This window comes from Zootoca vivipara, chromosome 1, assembly GCF_965207765.1.
Source record: "Zootoca vivipara chromosome 1, rZooViv2.hap1.1, whole genome shotgun sequence".
NCBI lineage: Eukaryota > Metazoa > Chordata > Lepidosauria > Squamata > Lacertidae > Zootoca > Zootoca vivipara.
The window spans coordinates 12,250,803-12,274,044 of NC_142582.1; the positions used below are offsets into that span (position 1 = coordinate 12,250,803).

General features: G+C 44.6%; 1 protein-coding gene across 9 annotated transcripts in view; it reads left to right on the forward strand.

The window, feature by feature from the left end:
* The window catches only part of ANKRD44 (ankyrin repeat domain 44), a 131,898-nt gene that overhangs the window by 52,081 nt on the left and 56,575 nt on the right, over nucleotides 1-23,242 (forward strand). For all 9 annotated transcript variants that reach the window (XM_035136629.3, XM_088652877.1, XM_035136600.3 and 6 more), the window contains exons 2-4: nucleotides 6,506-6,589; nucleotides 11,721-11,799; nucleotides 22,386-22,456. In XM_035136629.3, the coding sequence (XP_034992520.3) occupies nucleotides 6,506-6,589; nucleotides 11,721-11,799; nucleotides 22,386-22,456 (234 nt within the window). The remainder of the gene's footprint in view (nucleotides 1-6,505; nucleotides 6,590-11,720; nucleotides 11,800-22,385; nucleotides 22,457-23,242) is intronic.

Consider the following 23,242-nt stretch of genomic DNA (forward strand, 5'->3'; position numbering starts at 1 on the left):
TAGGCTTACAATAAATGAAAAGTCCCTAGATAATGGGTGTGTGCCTCTGTGCCTCATGTTCATCTTGTTATAATTGGCAATTTAATTGAATACCACAGGGTATATTCCCTTCTCTTCTCCCTGTGCCCTTTTGAAGAGCCTGGATGTTTCGTAAATTGTCTTTGCTCATTTCTTCGGGGGGTGGGAGGGACTTGAAATGGTGAGGAGGAATTGGAGATCCCCTTGGCACAAGTGCTGCTCTGGCCAGCTGTAACCCATAGTGGAAAAGGAAACAGGATGGAGTTGGCAGCAGGAGCACGCCATTAATGGAAAGGAGCGAAAGTGGCTGAAATGGTCTGGGATTTCCTGCCCCAGTAAATGAATAAAGCTGAGTTAACCTCTGAAACAACGTCCTGTATTCCCGATTCGTGTAAACAAATCTTGTCTCAGTTTGCAGATTTCGCTGGGGGGGGGATCGCCAGCAAGTTAGAGCAACACATTTTTATAACAACAGGAAGCCCAGGATTAGGGAAGTTAAAGCCTTTTTTGCCATCGGTCCTATTTCTCAAGAGACTTTCTCAGCCGACATGCTTTTAAATCCAGCAGATGAAAGCAAGCTTGATGACCACAGGGGGATTTCAGTGCAAACGGGCCTTGCCGAGGAGATTTCTTATGCCTTCAGATTGTACGGCCGCTCTTGCTGCCTCTCCTGCATCTGGCAAAGCAAGTGGAAAATGTTCTTGTTGGCTTTTAGTGGGTCACTAGAGAGCAAAATGTTTACATCCTTCCCTTTAAAGAGAGGAGGTGGAGGGGAGAGAGAGACAGAAAGGTTTCCAGATTGTGTTAGTTAACTGCAATGGTCTGCACTTGTGAAGAAGGCAAGATTGATGGGATGTGCTGTGTGTTGCAACTCTGTTATTCATTTCAACTTTCCTTTAAACTCTCCGTACTATGCCAAGTTTTACAGAGACACTTTCGAGGATCCATTACCTAAGCATCCCTCCTCGTCTTTAGCTCCTGAACATTGCATTGCATTCATTTTCTCTCTATTAGCCTGCCTTGTGTTGGCTTCTGAATCAGAGTGTTAGGGTTTATTTATTTATATTTACAGAACGTATTAGTTCACTGGTCACCGGAAGCTTTCCAAGCAGCTTGCATTATAGAAAAATATATCCCACATACACAACATAGGGGGAAAAAAGGAGGGGAATCCTATAATTAACATTGCAGACATCCTACAATTTAGGGTTCTATCTACTGCTAGGCCTAGCCAGAGCAGGCCTATTGAAGTCACTGGGCATGACTAATTTAGGCCTATTAATTTCAGTGGGTCTACTCGATGAGTAGGGCTTAGTTGGCTACTACAGCCCATTATCTTTTTTCTTCTTCTTTTTAAACCTACAACAATCCCACAATGAACATGATTGTACAGGACTACTTAATAGAGATCAGATGTGGTCTAACCTCTGTGTAAGCATTTTGCAAGCCAAGCAGGACAAATGATAAAAAAAACAGGTTGTCTGGAGGGGTGTGCGTGTGTGTGTTTAAGTAAGAGTTTGGAAACTATAGTGTCCTTTTATTTCCTTTTCCTTTTGGATTCTGTTGCCGCTTCGAAGCTCCTAATAAGACTGGTAGCTTTAAAAGAGATTAGCAAGAGATTAACAAAGCTGGTGGCTTAAAAAAAAGGGGGGGTAGGGAAATCTTGTGAGGAAAGGCCAGCCAAAATGTCAAGTGAAACATTTTCCTGGTGAAGAAAAGTGTCAGTGAGAGGATACTGATTCTCAAGGCCAAAGGACCAGATATCTCAAGAACAAGGAAAGCGGAGTGTCGTATTGTTGTCATCGTCAAGGCTGTTTATATTGTGTTTGCTGATAATACTTGGTGGATCGTTCCCCTGTCTGGGAAAGAAGAAATAGCGGGTGGGGAGTGGCCCTGAGTTTTACTCCTTAAAGTGCCTAGGGCCATAAATGCTCCGTTTTCCATTATCCAGCTGGTGGAAGAGCAGAATTGAAATGACACCCTGCTTTTGGGGGTGGGTCTTGGCTGTGGGCTTACCTGGTGACATTGGTAGGTAGCCATTTTAAAAAAACAACACAGTACCTTAGGACGCCCAGTGTTGTGTTGCATAGTGGGGCATAGTGGAAAATCTTAAGCAATTTAAAATGCTATTCATAGTTACCCAGGGAAGGCTATGGGTGGACTGTGGGGATTTTGGAGCCCCAAAGTGCTGGCTGTAGATGGTGAGGCCTGGCAAGGAAAGGGGCAAAATACAGGTTAAACAAGCTGGGCATGTTAGGTATAGTTAGCCTGTTAATTTCCCAGGTAAACCTGGGTTGTATTTTAAGAAATAAATTGTACAGTTAAAGGTTCTCATGAGCCCAAAACCATGTATGGTGTCTCCAGACATTTTCTTCTGGGGTCAGGGGGTGCTGTGTATGTGTATGTGTGTGAGAGATTTTCCCTGCTTGTGGTTGTGCAGAGAGCATTATTGGCTGCTCACTCACCACCTTAGAACAAATTTACACCACCAGGTGCCATAGAAAAGCACTAGATATATCAAGAGATCCAACGCACCCTGGTCACCATTTCTTTCAGCTCCTGCCATCGGGACGGAGATATAGAACAATGCAGGCAAGAACGAGCCGTCTCAGGAACAGTTTCTTCTCTAGAGCAATTTTGGCCTTAAATGGAAAGCCCGGACTTTGAAGTCATCTTATTTTACTTGTTATTTTGTAGTATATTTACTGTTTTTAATTAGCTTTTGTAATTTTGGATTATGCGGAATGCTTTATCTGAGTGGATGTAGCAACCGAGTAATTTCGTTGTTCCCGCAAGGGGACAATGACAATAAAGATATCTTATCTTATCTCTTCTTCCCTCAAAATCTCTCCATCGTCCCCCAAGCTGACATTTTGCTTCTGTAAGGTGGATAATGTTGTGGTGCAGATTTGAAGCAAAAGAAGAAGTTGCAGGTAGAAGGATTAAACGCCCCCTCCTCCCTCCTCCCAGTTTTCTCTGTTCAGAATGACATCCTCCCAAAGCTGCTTAGGTCTGTTTTTGGTTACTGTACTTTGGATTCTAATTCGTCTCAAATGCTTTATAAATACCTGATTTTTCACTGTGCTTTCTTGATAATTTCAATTTTGGTGTGTGAACCGCTTCAAGGTGTTATCACAACCAAGTTGATATATAAATCATGTTAAATAAATCTCTCTGTTGTTAAAAGTTTGGAATTAACTGGCCTAAAACATTTTCTTTGAATTTGTTGAGGTCTGCCCCCCCCCACTTACAAATTTTGGAATTGGGGGCTTTCACGGTGGCCGGAGTGGGCTACTTCAGAGTAACGACTCTACACAGCTCTGCATTTTATCTTTTATTGGTGCTGAGTATTTACAGTGCTAATGGCAGTGCTATTTACAAAGACACATCTGCTCAGCTTGAATCAGAACCTCCAAGTGGCTTTTGGCGCGTCTTGCGCCAGCATAACAACTTGGGGAGACCCATCCTCTTCCCCCGACGCTTTCTGCGCAATTCCGGAGTTGGGGGGACGGGTCTGCCCCCCTTCCTTCCCCCTTCCTGTCCCACCTGGGACAATGGCTCTTCTACCCTGCCAGAGCCTTGGACACCACTTCCTGTTTCCCCACTTGAGCTGGAGCTTTCCCTCTTTTCAGCTTCGCTCGGGGCTGGGCTGGAACTCAGGAGGGGAGGGGCTTCGCGATACCCCTTGTCCCTCACCATGGGCGTACCCAGGATCAAAACTAGGGGGGGCAAGGGGAGGGGCCAAGGCACGGAAGGGGAGGGGCCACAAAGTGGGCGGGAACGGCGAACTCGCGCTCCGCCGGGCTGTGCCCCTCCCTAGAAGCAGGGCTGGTGGGCGGAGGCGGAGCCCAGCCCAGCGGAGCGCGAGTTCAGCGTTCCCACCCGCCGCGCCGCGCTCTCTGGTTCCCCGCCGCGCTTGGCCTTGCCAGAGGGCGCGACGGGGAGCTGGAGGGAGGGCGCAGCGCGGCGGGCGGGAACGGCGAACTCGCGCTCTGCCGGGCTGTGCCCCTCCCTAGCAGCAGGGCTGGTGGGCGGAGGCGGAGCCCAGCCCAGCGGAGCGCGAGTTCGGCGTTCCCGCCCACCGCGCCGCGCTCCCTGGTTCCCCGCCGCGCTTGGCCTTGCCTGAGGACGCGCCGGGGAGCTGGAGGGAGGGTGCGGCGCGGTGCGGCGGGAATGGTGAACTCGCGCTCCGCCGGGCTGTGCTCCGCCTCTGCCCACCAGCCCTGCTTCTAGAGTAGGGCAGCTGCCCTAACTTGCCGCATGGTGGGTACGCCCTTGTCCCTCACAGGGGCTATATTTGAAGAGTGGATCATAATTACATTTATTCCCCTCCTTCGCCTATTGAACTACCATAAACTATGGGGGAGGGTTGGAATGCCATCATGAAAAATAGTGAGTTGAAAATGGAATGGAAATTTGTCTCTGCTCTTTTTCCTTTTCAGAAGCGACACACACATTTCAAAAATGCCTATTTTCAAAACCCCACCCGCTTGGTTTGAAAAATGTAGGTCCGCCTTGTTGTCCAAACACACACAGCTCAGTAGTTGCAATTTTCTGTGGTAGGAGAATGGCCAGGTTCCAGGGGGAGAGTGCAGGAATTGGCCTCTGTTTCACCTGGAAACATTAGCAATTCTAAGGGCAGGAGTCTGGTTATACACAGAAAAATGGAAATGAGCCATTTTGAAGCCAAGCTTCCGGCCAAAATTAGCTCAGAAAGCCGAAGGGAAAAATCTGTATTTACTCAGTGTACACCTCTAGCATACTGAGCAACCCGACTGAAGATCTATAGGGCTTCAAGACCTATTATTATGAGGTCTTATTATTAGACTTGCTATTTAAGGGCTTATAGACTTTTGTGTCTGTGTAAAGGATGCATCAGCGACTAGGCGATGGCCCGCTATGAACATCGTGCTCCCTGTTAGCCATTGCAAGTTAAGCGGTGAGATGAACAGTTACTAACAGCTTGAGGAAATAACCAGGTTTTAACCAGGCACCAAACTGAATAAGGTTCATGCCAAGCAAATATCAGATGGGAGGGCATTCCACAAGTGGGGTGCCGTCACAGAGAAGGCCCTATCTGGTGTCACCAAGTAATGTGTAACACCCAAAGTTGGGACTCCCCAGAAGATTTCAGGACACTCAGGTACCAAGGTGGCTTCAGTGATCCACTATATTAGATGACTTTAATGATACATTTAACGTCCCTGGCCAGATCTGATAGAATGGAGAAAGAGATTTGCTTGCTACGAAGTGTGTCTCAAGCATCAAATTATTTGTTTTTTAAAAGGTGTAGCACAGCACTGATTGTCAGCTGATCATGGGGAAGTGATGCATATGTACAAGGCTTCCCGAGCGCCAACTATCAGCTGATAGTGATAGGGGTGAATGGAGATAACGATCTGGCACCCCAGCCCAAGCCAGTTCCCCACCTCTGCTTTAAGAACATGCTTTTAAATAAGTTTAAAGGATGTTAAGAACCACGGATAGATCCCGCCACTAAATATAGACTGAAAGGGGCAGCTTATGGCGAACTCTCGGAGCAGATGTTTCTTTCAGTCTCATCAGTAATATTTTCCAACTACTGAAGGACCAGCTGCTTAATTATTTCCTGCTTTAGCCATTCACACTATATCCTAGATTCCATGAATGCGACAGCAATGATGTCAGTTTCCCAACCACCCTTCCACTGCATAGAAACCTATGAACATTGTGTGTGCGCACCCTATGGTTGTAAGTGCTGTGTAAAAGCAAATGCTGCTTTTTCTCCAGGGACAGGCTATGGGTTCAAGTGCCCCCTTTCTCACTCTGGGGCAAAATCACCCTCTCTTCTCTGGCCTTTGTTAGCAGACAGCCAGGAGAATATGGTGGTCAGAGTGCATTTTTTTTTAAAGTTGCAGAAGGCTGTTGACCAGTTTTCAGAAATCTAGCAGGCGGTTATAAAGAGCCATTGTTAGCAGCTGAGATAGTAGAGCATAGAGGGTTGTTGGTGTAAGTCAATCTTGGCCTGTTAGAGAGTTCAAGTTGGTTCACAAGGCCATTTCCCCCAAGTCACCCATCCATCAGTTGACACCACTTGTGATGTCTTATTGTTTCCATTGATGTATGTTTTGCACTTTCATTGTATATTTATTTCGTATTAATATGGTACAATGTTGGCCACTGCTTGGGGGGGGGGGAGGATTTGCGCTAAAAAGCGGTATATAAATAAACCAGGCCATCCATATCAAAACCATGCCATCTGATGGGCAGAAGAGCATCTTAAATCCTGTGTTGGGTGCACACCTCTTTCCCTTGCAGGAAACAGGGGTGTGTGACCAAAGCAGAAGGATTTAATGCCTCCAATCTACAACCGACTAGCAGGCATTTGATTTACATTTCAGGGCAGTCTAGTGTAAATACGACGTTTAACATGGCTGGAAATATCTTGGAGCGTGTAATGGGTTTGACATTAAATCATTCCCCCTCTATTATTTTTTGTTTCTTCTAGCCCCCGCTGGTTCAAGCAATTTTCAATGGTGATCCTGATGAGATACGTATGTTGATCTACAAAACAGAAGATGTCAACGCTCTGGTAAGTGACTCAGTTGTTGTACTTAACCAGCAGCTGAAAAATTGTCTGATTTATTTTTTAAAAAATCATGATTTTCAAATTCCAAGTCTAGCAACAGCCCTGTTGGGAAGTATGATTGGAAGATGAGATGATCGTTTTCGTCCATTTTCATGTGTCTGGGTCTGACTGTCATCTGTGATCTGTTTTACTGGCTTTCTGCTTTCCTCTTTGTGAGGAAATTTCTGCACAATTTTCCTGAGAGTCCAGGAAAGCAGGTTGGGGAAACTTTTCTAGCTCCTGGCTAGTCCCACCCCATGGACCAACTTAGACAGGTGAGTGGGACAATCCAGTTGTTTAAATTCCATGGTGAGGTTCCCAAGTTCCTGGCAGTCAGGCCACCACAGAATAAAACTTTGTCATTTCAAGCCATGTGAGAAAAGGCTGCTGTTCCTTTATCCGATGAAGAACAGTTGTACGGTTTAAAACTACAATATAATTGTGGTGTGTCGTTTTGGTTATTTAGAGTGGCCATTGTCATGTTTGCTTAATGTGCATGGCTGCCCTGGGGAAATTGGAACAGAATTCTTTGTTTTCCCCCCTAATCTGCTTGCATGGATTAAAAATATTACTGTATGTGGACATAAAGCAGACTTCTTCGGTAACATACTTGGTAGGGGTTTGGAAAACCTCTTGTTTCGTTCATGTTAAGACAGCGATTGCTCCATTTTTCTTACTGAACGTGAGGAGAAATGAGATGCTGGTTTTTCGTTTATGGCATTGTTGATTTCTTATCTGCCCACTCGTCGTTGTAAACACACTGTTCCTGCATGTGGCTTCACTGGCCCACTGCCCACAGCTACAAGGAAGTTTTGAATTCCTGTTATCGAGTTTTGTAGAGCATTATTGTCTTGTGCCCAACCTAAATAATGTGGATAGTTCAGGGAGGCAGCTAAGTAGACTCCCTGACTTTGTGAAGGCTTCCAGCTAGCCTAATTAAACCACATCTCGTCCTATATCTTAAAGAACCAATGCTTCATGGCTAGATTAACCTTCCTTATCAATATCACGGACCCAATTTTCTGATCTGTTCTTTTCCCAGTCTGATATAGGCTGCATATGCACCATACCTTTAAAACAAGTTATTTCCCTCGAAGAATTCTGGCACTTTAGTCTCCCCCTCACAGAGTTACAGTTCTCAGAAACCCTTTATATCAAACTGCAGTGCCCTGAATTTTTTTGTGGGGAGAAATGTGCCTTAAAGGTGCAGAGTGTATGCAAGTTCAAAAAAAAAACATTTTGTGTTTTTGAGAGAACACAAATTAGGTATTTTGTGTGCATTTAGTGGCTGCTCATTCAGTTTCTTGGATGTGTCAAACTAGCAGTGACCCTCTTTGGCATGCATAACAATGTATGAAAGGTGCTGAGTTTGAGCCATTTTGATGGAAGCCAACCACCTAAATGCAATTCATGTGTTGGAGCATCCTTGTGATTAGTTCTAAACTCGTCATCACAAAATGTTTTTTGTGGATTGTGCCAGGTTTAGGTTTATTTTCCCCAGCCATGACTAGAAAAATTAAGATAATGAGTTAACCATTTAGCTAGTAATCTTAGAGGGCCTCATTCTACAGCTGATTTTAAAAATGACATCGAGAAATCTCCATTTTGGAAATTTGCCTGGTTTGTTGACACCTTGCTTGAAACAATGGTAGGACTGATCGTCTTTGCACATATTACTGTTCTAATTAAACAGACAGTTAGGTGCAGGGCTAACCAAAGACTTGCCTACCTTTCAGAAGAAGAAAGTGTACATATGCTGTTGAACTGCTTTTCACTACTGTTTATTCTCAGCAAGGAAAATAGTCATTGTGATGCATCAGTCTTGAGACAGAACAATGAAAAAGTTCAGCGAGGCCAAGAGATAAATGAATCCTGCCTCTTCCTTCAACAACTATATATTTAGCCTTGTTTAATGATATCTATTGTCTTGGACAGGCCTTTTTTGTTCGTTTTTTAAAGGACTGTATACTTGAAAAATGGCTCTACTTAAACTAACAACATGTGCAATCCTTCCTTCTGTTGTTTTAGACCTTTTGTGTCTGTGGGGGGGTCATTTATCTGGTGGAATCACCATCTTAAGTTGGAAGGAAAATGTTTGCACTATTTTGGAGATTGTGAGATATTCTAGAGAAGGGGGAAAGCAGCTTCCCATCTGCCAGACTTAACTTTTTTGGGTTCTGGATGCCTGAAGTTTTGCAACCCTCACAATAAACGTGCACACACAGAGCAGAGTTTATGGAACGAACCATTGATTGCTTGGCCTTGGACTTTGGACTGATCAAGCAGGATCTTACTTGCTGGTTGTCCTTTATAATTTTTGCATGAGATTAATAGCGAGAGCAGGGACGCAGGTGGCACTGTGGGTTAAACCACAGAGCCTAGGGCTTGCCGATCAGAAGGTCGACGGTTCAAATCCCTGCGACGGGGTGAGCTCCCGTTGCTCGGTCCCAGCTCCTGCCAACCTAGCAGTTCAAAAGCATGTCAAAGTGCAAGTAGATAAATAGGAACCGCTACAGCGGGAAGGTAAACGGCGTTTCCGTGTGCTGCTCTGGTTCACCAGAAGCAGCTTTGTCATGCTGGCCACATGACCTGGAAGCTGTACGCCGGCTCCCTCAGCCAATAACGTGATGAGTGCCGCAACCCCAGAGTCGGTCACGACTGGACCTAATGGTCAGGGGTCTTTACCTTTACCTAATAGCAAGAGCAAGAGTGTGGCAGACCTAGACATCAATATCTCCTGCTGCTTGTTGTAGCCACCAACTGCTTTCAGGAGAGCCTTTCTCCTTGCACAGCAGGCTTGGCATCAGGTGTGGGTATTGCTGTGCACCAGCTAAGCCCCCCTCCCTCCAGTAGGGGACCCACTGCCAACCCCGTGGGCCCCCTGGCTCTGTTGCTCCTTCTCCATACAGTTGCTGCCTGCACACCTGTCTCCTTCAAGTGAGTTCACAATAGAAGGAACAAGAAGGAGCAGCAACTTCCACTCATTTTGCCCTCTCCTGAAGCTCCCAAACAGAAGAGGGCAAGCAAATGAGCAGTGGGGACAACAGCAAGGGGGAGCTGGGCTCACTTAGGAAGGTATCTGTTTGAGGAAATCTTGCCCATCCTGCCTTCCCAAACCCTGGAGCTAATACCATTGTCACAAAGGCACCATGCTGTAGAATAGGCATCCCCAAACTGCAGCCCTCCAGGTGTTTTGGCCTACAACTCCCATGATCCCTAGCTAACAGGACCAGTGGTCGGGAAGATGGGAATTCTAGTCCAAAACATCTGGAGGGCCGAAGTTTGGGGATGCCTGGTGTAGAACCTTGCCTAAAACAACAGCAACAAAGGTTTATCCAGAAATCATGTCCACTTGCGCACTGCTTCATAAGCGGTTATTTCTCTTCTGCTTGCTGCCTTTTCCTTCATAATTACCATTCTGCTATCATAATTTTCATTATGTCTAGGTAGAATACAGGTGGAGAGTGAGATGCAGATAATTGCAGAAACGTTTTGGCAAACGCTTGAAATTTTGTGCTCCTGCTAATGCAGATCATTGCTACTTAAAAAACAAGACCCGGTGTGGATGAATGCTAGGAGATACATGAATATGGAAGTGAAGTCTCCTTCACAAATAGGGAAATACAGTATTCACGATAAATTTAAATATCACTGCTGTATTTCCCACACATCTTACTCTCGTTTCCTTCAGTGTAGATCCCGCTTTCATAATCAAAGAGTGGTCAGAAGGGAACCAATCTGGTGTGACCAATCAAAAGTTGGTCAGGGGGCAACCTGAATTACAAAATGTAAAAGGTGTATTAAAAAATGCCCCCCACCAGGATCTCTGACTTCTACTGTTTTAAGTCTTAAAGTGAAAAGGCTGTATTGTGAGCGAAATATTGCTAACAAATCTGTTCTCCCATCTGCAAAAGGGCAAGAGGCCCAAGAAGAGCAGGTCTGGATTTAATATCAGCCAAAGTTAATGTGAAGGGAAAATGAGGTGAAGAAACATGCTGTAATGGTGCTGTTGCGGGCGGCTGCTCTTGAGTAAAGACGCCCAAGTCCGCTCTGCCTTTAAGAGTTTTATTGTGCATAGTATTTACAGTGCAGAGATAGCAGAAAACATGACCTCTCAGTCACTCGCAGAATCCGGGAGTGGACGTTTCCTGTTGCGTGCCCAGCATAAGAGTTTGGGCACCCCGAAACGCCTCCTCCCCACCTTACGTTTGGTGGCGCGCCTTAATTCGAGTGCCAGAAGGGGCTGCCTGTTCCCCTCCACCTGTTAGTCAGGGCATTGCAATGGCTCTCTAGCATAGCGGAGCCCTCCAACTCACTAACTTCCTCATTCCCCCCACCTTACCCGCTGCTGCTGCTCTCACTGGGCGATGTGCTAGTCAACAGGAGAGGCGGAGGCTCCCTGTACGGCGGTCCCCTGACACATAAACAAACACATTATATTAGGAAAATTGCATTGCCTGACACATAAACAAACACATTATATTAGGAAAATTGCATTGCCTGACACATAAACAAACACATTATATTAGGAAAATTGCATTGCAAACATTTGTGTATTAAGCATAATTGCATACAAAAAAGTGTATGGTAGGAGAAATGAATTTTCATGAGGCCTTAAAAAAAATGCCAATTGGTGTGGAAATGTGCATAAGGTTGGAAAATGAGAAACTGAAACCCAAATTGTCAAATATGCCCATCTCTGCAAAAGACCCAATGCTGTCCCAAGAATGCTGTCGTGCTCACACTGTGTGGAGGATCAAAGGAGTTCAGAAGTGGCATGATAGAAATCTCTGTTTTGTGTGCCTAACCTAAAGACCCCTATCCCCTCAAGTCGCAGAGCCAACTCTGTAGGCGGCAGCGATTGCCCCACCTCCACACTTGTGGCGCCATGACTGGAAGCAGTAGAGCGTGAAGCAAAACAAAGTTTGATGACCATCTGCTGGCAATCGCTGTATCTTGAACTGCATTGATGGGGCTTCCTAGGAGTGGCCTTGACTGTCTCCCTCAGTGGCTACAGCCCACAACCAGCTACAATGGCAGCCTGTAGGCCTTTGGTTAGTAATTCTGTAATGATCGTGTCTCTTTTGCTCTTTAGGACACAGAGAAGAGGACCCCTCTTCACGTTGCAGCTTTCCTGGGGGATGCAGAGATAATTGAGCTTCTCATCTTGTCAGGTACGTAGTTCCTGTATCACCATTAGGAAGGCAAATGGCCATAGGTATGTGTAGATGTCGGCTGCATATCACAAACGAGTCATTCAGATCTAAGTTTTCTGTGTGCATGTTCAGCACCTTGTCCCATCAGCCATGATATTCCCATCAGTCATAATATTCATTGCCCTTCTCCTGGTCACTGTCCACACAAGTGGGTGGAGCTTGATATTCAGGCTGAGTTTCTTTTGTTCCTCTCCTCAGTCATTTCTAGGCGAGAGACAGAGGCCGGAGGGCCCAGCAGGCTGGGAATTTATCCCTACTCTGGGCGTGCAAGGCCAAGCACCACCATTGGCCAGTTGGTCCCGCACCCCAGGGAACACCCTTTAATTCCTGCTGCCATTGGCCAATTTGGTGGCAGGAGGACGATCACAGAGGAGGCCTGGGGGCCTGCCCACAAAGCAAGCCACCCAAGAAGGGGCAAACAGACATCTCCCTTTCTCTTCACTATCCTTTCCCGATTTTGGTGTTCCTCTACTTGTGTACATGCATCTTTTTAAAAGAGAAAATTCATTTTTAAAATAATTTTTTAAAAGAAAATTCTCAGGGAAGTACACAAGACTTCAAGAGCATGTTACCAGCCTTGAGTAACCTGCTTCCCCAATGGACAAAACTGAGGTTTGTGTTTTTCAAGGGGTGGAATGGGGGCAATCTCCATTCCTATTATTCTGTTTTTTAAAAGGGAGGGAGGCCTTTTGGAACTGTGATATTGACCTGACCATGGCTTGTACCAGAGGTAAGACCTCTATATTTACAAAATAAATAAATCTTGATGTATGCACCGTGATGACAGTCCTCAAGATCACATGTGTTGAGATCTTGAGAGAATAGCTCCTTCAAACTGGGTTGTTGAACTTTGGACGTGCCTTCAGTAAGCAGCAGTCGGTAGAAATATGCATGCTTGTATTGTTTGGGATTCGTTACCTTGCTCAAGGTGATTTTCTGAATGATGTGGATACATTTTGGATAGTGACGGGGTGATAGTTGGCCCCCATAGCAGATGAAGATGGCCCTATTTTCACCTGAGGAGTGTTGCAGGGTATGAACCACACAGCTTAAAAAGGAAAGTCAATGACAGTACAGCTCTACCTGTGCCACCAATAACCCCCTTCATCTGTGACCCAGAGTGCAGACTGCATACAGTACAGCTTTGATGGACCTGGTGGAAACATTGTTTGTATCCAATGGCTAGAATAGGTTGTTGGGGTATTCACTTGACTATCTTGGAAAACCCAGAGTTGGTGCAAAGTCTTTGTTCTGACCAGTGGTACAAGAAATGTTGGACTTTGAAGTTACTGCTCCTATGTACCACCTCTTTAGGTTGTAATGTGTATTATCTCGGTTACTGCAAAATGTGCTAAGTCTGGAGGCCCTCCTCCTCATTCTCCTGAATCAGCCCTTTCCTCCTCCTCCTCCTCCTCCTCCTCCTCCTCCTCCTCCTCCTCCTCCTCCTCCTCCTCCTTCTCCCCTCTCCTCTCCTCTCCTCTCATCTCATTATTTGCTTGTTACCTATGAAGGTCTTGTCCTGCCTGGGCTACGCAATCTTTATTTGAGATCCTTAAGTTCGGGGTGAGAATCCTCCAGCCCTCAGGACTAATGAGGCCTGCCAAGCCTTCTGAATTGGCTTGCAATAGTGTTTTGGCCAAGCCACACCAACTTGTACTGCTCCTAATGCCAACAGGCATCCCTGGGCACAGGGCATAGAGTCCAGTTCAGCAAGGCAACTTTTAAGTTCAGACCCTTCAAAGCCTTGGTGGTAATTTGAAACACTGGTGGCAATGCTGGTATAGGAGGCAGGACTTTACATCCGACATGGGGTCTTATTTCATACGAACATGATGCATGTATTAGCATGGAATTGTTTGTCTCACACTGTTTGTACCACCATGGCTTGGATTTGAAGATGTGAATGACCACATCTAAGCCTTGGAGACAGTGAAGCCGGCAGCTATTGTACCAGTACAATCTGTGGGGATCAGATGTGCAGTGCAGAAATACAACACAAGGGCCATGTTTTCTTTACTGAAGGTGTTAGAAACATTATTTCCCTTCCCTGTCAAATCCTTTGCACAGAAATCAAGGACATGTGGGAAAGCCTTTTGACAATTAGTGCTGGTCTTAAACATTTGCTATTAGACTTCATAAAACATGTTTAAATGTGTAGTGTCTTTGGCAATGTACAACATTTCCTGTTTCTTGAAAGCTTTAATTTTTAAACAGTATCTTTCATGATACAATTACAGTGGGATTATCTGAAAAGCTTAAAGACAATCTCTATCTGCTTTATAAAAAAAATATTCCAGCTGTTGCTACTTCATCAATGAGCCTAGCTGCAAAAATGGACTGGAAGGGCATGAAGAAACATAAATTTTGAGAAATGTTGAATAGAATTCAGCAACTATGAAATTGGACCCAGGATGTGTTGTTGTGTTCTTTAAAGGATTTTGACACACACACACACACAGGAAATTTATGTTTTGTCATCTGTTATTCCTAGTAACATTAGATCAAATGCTCAAATTATAAGCAGAAGACTGATCCTGAATGTCAGAGAGTCACATACCTACATTATAGTTATTGTTTAAATTACTTCAATATTCGAAAACAGAAACATCTCATAAGACACATGTCAGATCCTACTAACACAAATGCCCGCAAAAGTCTGGAAGCAAATTAATTACAGCTGTAAAGTAATAACCAAATATAATAATTTACTGAAACTTGTAAAATATACAGGCAAATCAGAGTAGACTTCTGAAAAACTATTATTAGTTGTAACTTTTATTTGCTTGCCTCTTGCAATATATCTCCCCCCCAGCCAAGATATAAAACCACAAAATAAATAATGAAAATAAAAACAACAACCCAATAAACCCCCCCCCCACTATAAAATCAAATCAACCAAATCAAATCAAACCCAATACCCACCCATCCCACAAATCAAATCAACCAAAGGCCTGGTTAAAAAGGAACATTTTTGCCTGGCGCCGAAAGGTGTGTAATGAAGGTGCCAGGTGAACTTCCCTGGGGAGAGCATTCCACAGATGGGGAGCCACTGCAGAGAAGGCCCATTCTCGTGTTGCCACCCTCCGGACCGCTTGAGGAGGAGGCACATGAAGGAGGGCCTCAGAAGTTGGTATCAGGGTCTGGGGAGGTTCACATGGAAAGAGGCGGTCCTGGAGGTATTGTGCTCCTGAGCCGCTTAAGGCTTCATAGGTCAAAACCAGCACTTTGAATTGGGCCTGGAAACTAATTGGTAGCCAGTGAAGTCGGAACAGGATCGGTGTAATATGCTCAAACTGTCTTCCTCCGGCGAGCAGCCTGGCTGCTGAATTCTCATCCCGTGATTTCCGGGAACTGGTATTCAGGAACCGGAAATTGTCAGGCATTGAACCTGGGATCTCTTGCGTGAAACGCACATCTTATGCCACTTAGCCATACATATAGACAGGGCTTTTTAAAAAAAGAAAAGAAAAGAAAAACAGAACAAAACCCTCTCTTCCTGCCCTACTTCATCATTTCACTCCAACTAGGCCATAAAAGACCCTTAGACAGCATAAACTCACATAGCCATAGTGACTTCATTTTCACAGTGCCATTTCAACACAACTGGCTGCAGGTCTTCTACTTTACCCCTGAATAATTTCTCTTTTAATGGTAACCTAGAGGCCCATTCCTGACATGTCTCAGTGCACAGGACATATGCTTTATTCATTAGATGCTATGTTTATTTGTACTGCCACCAGTTCATGTGCCACAAGTCTAACTATGAGCATATTTCACAGAATGTCTCTCCTGAGCCTTGTATGAAATTCAATGGCCTGATTCTTTTTGCAGCGTCTAGCCCCGCCGACAATATTGCTGTTGGTTGTAAATCTTTCTTGTGCTCCCTTTAAATTAAAAAACAAAAGATGCAGAGAGTTATGCCGCCTGCTGTTCACACTTGCCACGTTCATCCGATTCCAACCTTTCTGAAGCATCGTCGAAAATGTAAGCCTAAAAAGAAAGAAAGAAATTTGACTGCAGCTTTGATAAAGAGGGCTTTGCTTCTCACTTAACAGGTTGCTGCAGCAAATAAATTTAGAAGTCTTATAACCTTGGTGGTATTCCAAAGGGGCATGAGAAGAAATGTGCTGTGTGAGAAATAATACTTCAGAGGGTTTTTTTGGGGGGGGGGGCACAGCAGCCAGGAAACACACAGAGAATATAAAGCATCAATCCCAGCGCTATTTTGCACAAGGCCTCATAAAACATGATTGTGTCATATTTCTTGCTCACAAAGGAGCTGAATCATTCAGGCCTGAATTCCACACAGTGCTCTGCACACCAATAATAATAATAATAATTTATCATTTATACCCTGCCTATCTGGCTGGGTTTCCCCAGCCACTTTTGCCAAAGTTGCAGGTAAAAAAATGGGAATTATTTTTTTCAGAATTATGTTTGAAATAATCTTTATTACGTTTCTGATCCTTATGCTTTCCAAAACATGCCTAAATAAAGAAATGAAGGCATCTTACTTAATTATCTAAGATACTGGGCAAATATAATCCCCACATATTGAAAGTACATGTTATCTACCAGTATTTTTTGATCACTGCACAACACCCATCACAAACTAGAGGGTGCTAGATTTTTAAGAAGGCTAATATTAACTTGTGTAGAGGGTGGCATTGCAGCAATGGGCCCCGCCCTCCATAGGATGCATGTGGAGTAGAGGGCATGTATGTAGAGAAAACTTATTCACATATCTGGGAAACTGCAGAAGTTAGGAGTGGCATCTTATTCATGTTTAATGTTTGGAAAGGGCTCCTGTCCTTCTCCAACAGCCTCCTGGAAATTAACTTGGTGCAGCAGGCAAAGGCCAGTTCATAAGCTGCTTCCTGATGTCAGTTTCCTCTCACGCAAGCAACATTACAAATGGACACTCACAGGTTTTGGCTGCAGCAGCTTCTCTGACCAGTGAGCTTCACGGTGGTGCTGAATGAATGGAGTTGCTGTGCCTGACATCCACATGTTCCCCACTCACTTATTACTTTATCCATGCATGTAGACTCCTTGTGTGAAAAGGAACATTGTTTAAAACCTTAAGGCAGGAATGCAGAACCTGGGTGTCCTTCCAGATGTGGTTGGAGTCCTGTTCTCATCAGCCTTAGCCAGCCTGACCAGTAGTCAAGGACGATAGGGAGTTGTAATTCAGCAGTTTCTGGAGGGCATCATATTGGATGCCCTGGAGGATTGTGGAAACCCAAGTTCAGATTCTTACTCAGCCATGAAGACCTGCAGATAACCTTGGACCCATCAACTACCATCAGCCCCTGCCATCGTGGCCAATGGTCAGGGATGTTGGAAGTTGTAATCCAGCTACATTTGAAGTGCCACAGGATCTCCATCCCTCCTGTAGCCCAATATCGACTTCTCCTATGGGTGGTATCAGCAGCTCCTATTCCGAACTTAAAAATGGAAAGTGTAATGCTGGTGGTCAACAAAAGAGGTTTATAGACTCTCTCAAGGCAAATCTAAAAAAATGTAGTATAATAACCAACAATTGGGAAACACTTGCTGCGAGCGCTCCAATTGAAGAACAGCCTTTACCAAAGGTGTCATGGGCTTTGAAGACACTCGAACTCAGGACGCAAGGGAGAAACATGCTAAGAGGAAGGCACGCTTGGCAAATCCACACTGTGATCTAACTCCCGCCCAGTAACCAATGTCCTTACTGTATAGAAGGATGTGTGGATCCAGAATTGGCCTCCACAGTCACTTACGGACTCATTGTTAAAACCGTGTTTATGGAAGACAATCTTACTTGGCTCCGAGTGATCGCCAAAGAAGAAGAGTGAGCTACAGCTCTGCTCCAAAGTAATCAAAATTACTTTGCAGAAATCCAGAGGATGGAGAACAGATTCAACTGCTTGCTGCTACTCTACTTGAGTTCAGTCTACCCTGTCCCAAGAGCGACCCACGTTTTGAGGGTGGGCCTTAGTAGCTCAAATTCTTAACTACAACACCAGCTCTCCAATGAGGATGGCTTTGCTATACTAAGCAGTCTCTCATGTGTAAACTAATCATGTAAAGAAGTTATCAAGTTAAACAGAAGTTCTGAACGATCGTCGTGCATGTCAGTAGTGTAAAGCAGCAGTAGCTCTGCTTCCTCTCTTCAAAGCCGTTCATGAACAAACATTGCGAAGTCAGATGAAAAGGCATGGTTTATGACTACAACTATCCTGTCATTGCTACATCCTTTGTTTGCATTATTGTGGCAAATCCTGGGCTTGCTCATAACAAAAGCACGCAGAAACAGAAGAGAGGTGTAAGTCTTGAGTGAATTCGCAAGGAAACCACTGTGGATTATCAGTTGCATAGCATGGTCTGAAGATTCCTGCAAGCCTAGTAAAGAGATTTTATCAATATTAACCTTCAAAACAGTAATGGCCCTATGGGGACATAACCATGGTTAAGACTTATGTCTGAAGGTCTAAGGTATGGTTGCATACAAAGCAGACTTGCTTACTTTCAGTAATCAGTGTACCTGATCAATACCTGAACTTCCCACAGAAATGCTTTTCTTCTGTCATCTGGAAGAGAGTGTGAGCGACTGAGGCAGATAGTGGTGAAAATATATGAAGATAAATTTTGGGTTGTTGTGCCCACGTCCTGCCTGAGGACTTCTCAAAGGCTACTGTAAAAACTGGACCAGATGCGTTTGGGGGCTGATCTAGCAGGACTTTTCTCATGTTCCTATGACTTCTGTTCTGTCCTTGCTTTAAGTGTTCAGTTGTTCATTCCTGAAACGTACAGCGAAGATAAAACACATCCAAGCACACCCAGTGATAAATAGATCTTCTGAATTTTAAAACTCTTACTTAAACAGCCTTGTTAAATGGGCCATGTTCCTCTGCGGAAATTAAATTAATGAATCTAAGTTTTTCATGTCCATTAACTTCTAAGGAGTCTTGGTAGAACAAGTGTTGACTACCACCCATAGGATGTGCCCAATGCTAGCTCTACTCAGAGTAAACCCATGGACAATAGTAGACATAACGATCTTATACATACATCCTTTTATGTCCATTAATTTCAGTGAGTCTGCTCTGAGTAAGGATAATGTTGGGGCAAGTGATTGGTGAGGTTGCAGATCATAAGATGAGAGTCAAGGGACCTCTTTGGCTTTTAAAAGAGGTGGTAATGAACTGCAATGCCTCTTTTGTGCTTGACTGAATTTTTCATAGGCTATAATAATTTCATTACAAATACATGTCGATTGAACATGCAGATCATTCCTGTCTGTTAGGTAAACAGCACCTTGCAAAACGTGAAGGAAGAGGATGTGGAAACCAGAATGCGATGAAACTGATAGTGCAGTAGCTTATTTCAGGACTGTGGTCATTTGACTGTTATAGTTAATCTCTTTTCTTTTTTGGCAATATAACTGCAGCGACCAACGTTGAACTTAATATTGTTTTTTTCGGAGGGCCTATCCAAATGATAATTGAACGAATGCCACAATCACCTTATAAGGCAGTCTTCAAATTCCTCTTCAAAGAGAACAGCATGCTATTCAGTTTGCACACTAGGGTTTGAGGAGGGGATTATGGTATGGGTAACTTCTTCCACCTCCTATTCAGTACTAAACAACAAAAACCACCCTGAATTCACTGTGGTGAAGGAAAGCACACAGTCTTTATACAGGCAGTGAATAACTCCTGTACGCCCCGAGAAGAGTAAAAAAAATTCAGTAAAATAAAGTCCACAGAATGGTAGGGCTTTTCTTGACAGGTGGGGTAGAGGATAGTATTGCTGGAGGATAACTGCGCTTTTATAAAAACGTTAGATGCAGGCGTGCCAACTTGGCCCCGCGGTCGTGGGTGCCATGCAGCGTGCACCAAAATTTGTGGGTGCCCGGCCCCTTCGTGGGGAATTTTGTGAGTGCTCAGGCACCCAGGACCCAAGGAGTTGGCACCTATGTTAGATGTACATATTTATGCGGGAGTGGTAGAAGCATTCGCTTTATACCCAGCCAACAAAAAGAGGTGTGGGTTGAAATACGGTACTTGCCCCTTCTTTGTCTTTTGCACTCTCTGCTGTTGCCCAGTTGCCTGGTCCCAGGTACGGATGGCCACATAATAGGAGCAACTTTGCTATCAGTGTGAGCATTAAAGCTGCCTACACCAAGGGCCTTCTCGGTGGCTGCTCCCAGACGCTGGGAACTCCTTCCCTGAAGAAGGTAGACTGGCTCTCCCTTGTAGTCCTTCCATCAGCAGGTGAAGACCTCTTCTTATTCCAGCAGGCTTTTGGGAACTGAGTGGTTTTATTGAAATGGCTGGTGCTGTACTGTTTTTATTGTAATCACCTGTATGTTTTTTTAAACAGTTCTTTCACATTTCTATAAGTTTTTATTCTATGTCTATTTGGTCTTCAAATGTTTTATCTGTAAGCTGCCTTGAGTCCCTGTCAGGGGGGAAAGGTAGGGTATGTTTAAACAAACAAACAAACAAACAAACAAACAAACAAACAAATGACTACTAGGATCATAGAATTGTAGAGATGGAAGGGATCCTGTGGATCATTGAGTCCAACCCCCTGCAAGAATAATAATAATAATAATAATAATAATAATAATAAATTTTATTATTCATACCCCGCCCATCTGGCTGGGTTTCCCCAGCCACTCTGGGCGGCTTCCAACAGAAAAATAAAACACAGTAATCTATTAAACATTAAAAGCCTCCCTGAACAGGGCTGCCTTCAGATGTCTTCTAAAAGTCTGGTAGTTGTTTTCCTCTTTGACATCTGTTGGGAGGGTGTTCCACAGGGCAGGCGCCGCCTCCGAGAAGGCCCTCTGCCTAGTTCCCTGCAACTTGGCTTCTTGCAACAAGGGAACCGCCAGAAGGCCCTCAGTGCTGGACCTCAGTGTCCGGGCAGAAAGATGGAGGTGGAGACGCTCCTTCAGGTATACTGGACCGAGGCCATTTAGGGCTTTAAAGGTCAGCCCCAACACTTTGAATTGTGCTCGGAAATGTACTGGGAGCCAATGTAGATCTTTCATGAAACTAGAATAATGATACAATGCTGGTTTCTGAGCTTCCCATGCAGCATTCCAAGGGAACAGTTGGTTCTTAGCTGCTCAATCCTCTTCATAGTTCTAGTTACAGGTAGGTAGCCGTGTTGGTCTGAGTCGAAGCAAAATAAAAAAATTCCTTCAGTAGCACCTTAAAGACCAACTAAGTTTATATTTTGGTATGAGCTTTCGTGTGCATGCACACTTCTTCAGATACACTAGAAACAGACCCTATATATATACAGAGGGTGGTGGGGGTGGGTGGGAATGGGTGATGGGCTGATGGGAGTGGTAAACCTGTAGATGGCTGTTAATGGCTGCTGATGGCTGCAATTAGTCCTGGGCTGAGGTGCTAAAGAAAGCTTGATCATGCATAATGAGATAAGAATCCGATGTCTCTATTCATCCCAGGTGCTTCCATGGTTTTAAGCTTGGTAATGATTTCCAATTCAGCAACTTCTCTTTCCAGTCTGTTCCTGAAATTTCTCTGTAATAAAACAGCTGCTTTGAGATCTTGTATAGAATGTCCTGGGAGATTGAAGTGTTCTCCTACTGGTTTTTCAGTCTTATGGTTCCTGATGTCAGATTTATGTCCATTTATCCTTTGGCGTAGGGTTTGGCCTGTTTGTCCAATATAGAGAGCTGAAGGGCACCGTTGGCATTTGATGGCATACACAATGTTAGAAGATGAGCAATTAAATAGTCCTGAGATGGTATGTTGGATGTTGTTGGGGCCCGGACAACATCATTACTGGCCCCAACAACATCCAACATACCATCTCAGGACTATTTAATTGCTCATCTTCTAACATTGTGTATGCCATCAAATGCCAACGGTGCCCTTCAGCTCTCTATATTGGACAAACAGGCCAAACCCTACGCCAAAGGATAAATCACCCATCACCCATTCCCACCCACCCCCACCACCCTCTGTATATATATAGGGTCTGACACTTCTGTTTCTAGTGTATCTGAAGAAGTGTGCATGCACACGAAAGCTCATACCAAAATATAAACTTAGTTGGTCTTTAAGGTGCTACTGAAGGAATTTTTTTATTTTGCAATCCTCTTCAGATTGCTTGAAATGTGATGTGTGAGCTTTCTGGACGCCTTTGCAATCATTCAACTTTAGTTGGGCCATGAAGGTTTCCCCGGATTCCCAACAGTTCTTTCCATCTGTCTTGCCACCACCACACGCATACAAACATGCTCATTTCCAGAAGGAGGCGCTTATATTAGGGATGGGGGAAGCAATCTAACTTGTTTGTCTTTTCTGTTCAGCTCTTCCTAGTTGAATTCTCTACAGGGGATCCACTGAGGGCAAATTAGCTTTGCTATCAACCCTGTTGACGTTATAAACAAAGCTGCAAAGTCTGGAGTGCAACCCTGCATCGTTCTGCGCCCCAAGTTGCATGTGTGCAATGGAATTATTACCATTTGCCTGTTTTGTTTCAGATGGTCTGAAAGATGTTTCCCTTTCCATTTGCAGGGGCACGTGTCAATGCCAAGGACAACATGTGGCTGACCCCTCTGCACCGAGCAGTTGCTTCAAGGAGCGAAGTGAGTGATATATATATAAACCACTGAGCCTCTTGGGCTTGCCAATCAGATGGTTGGCGGTTCGAATCCCTGCGACGGGGTGAGCTCCCGCTGCTCTGTCCCAGCTCCTGCCAACCTAGCAGTTCGAAAGCATGCCAGCACAGGTAGATAAATAGGTACCACTGCGGCGGGAAGGTAAACGGCGTTTCCGGGCGCTCTGGTTTCTGTTGCGCCAGAATCAGTTTAGTCATGCTGGCCACATGACCCGGAAAGCTGTCTGTGGACAAACGCCGGCTCCCTCGGCCTGAAAGTGAGATGAGCGCCGCAACCCCATAGTCCCCTTTGATTGGACTTAACCGTCCAGGGGTCCTTTACCTTTAACTTTATATATCAAAGATATTGTGAAGCACTGATTTCATGTATTTCATTGGCAAAGTAAACAAAACAAATAATTAAGGACAGTATCCCACCCACCCACCATCTGTGTTCCATAAAAGAGTTGTGGGCTGAAGTACAGTTTTTAAAAAATCTATCAATAACGCTACAGACTTGCAGTACAGTGGTATCTCGGTTTAAATACACAATTGGTTCCGGGGAGCCGTTTGCTCCCTGAAAAGTACTTATACGGAGCACCTCTTCTGCACGTGCATGAAGCGCTGATAGAGTGCTTCTGCGCATGCACACGCCGCACAGATTGCTTCTGCGCATGCGCGCGCCACAGAACCCAGAAGTAAACACTTCTGGGTCCACAGAGTACTCAAACCGAAAGTACTCAAACCGCAGCGGACTTAAACCGAGGTATGACTG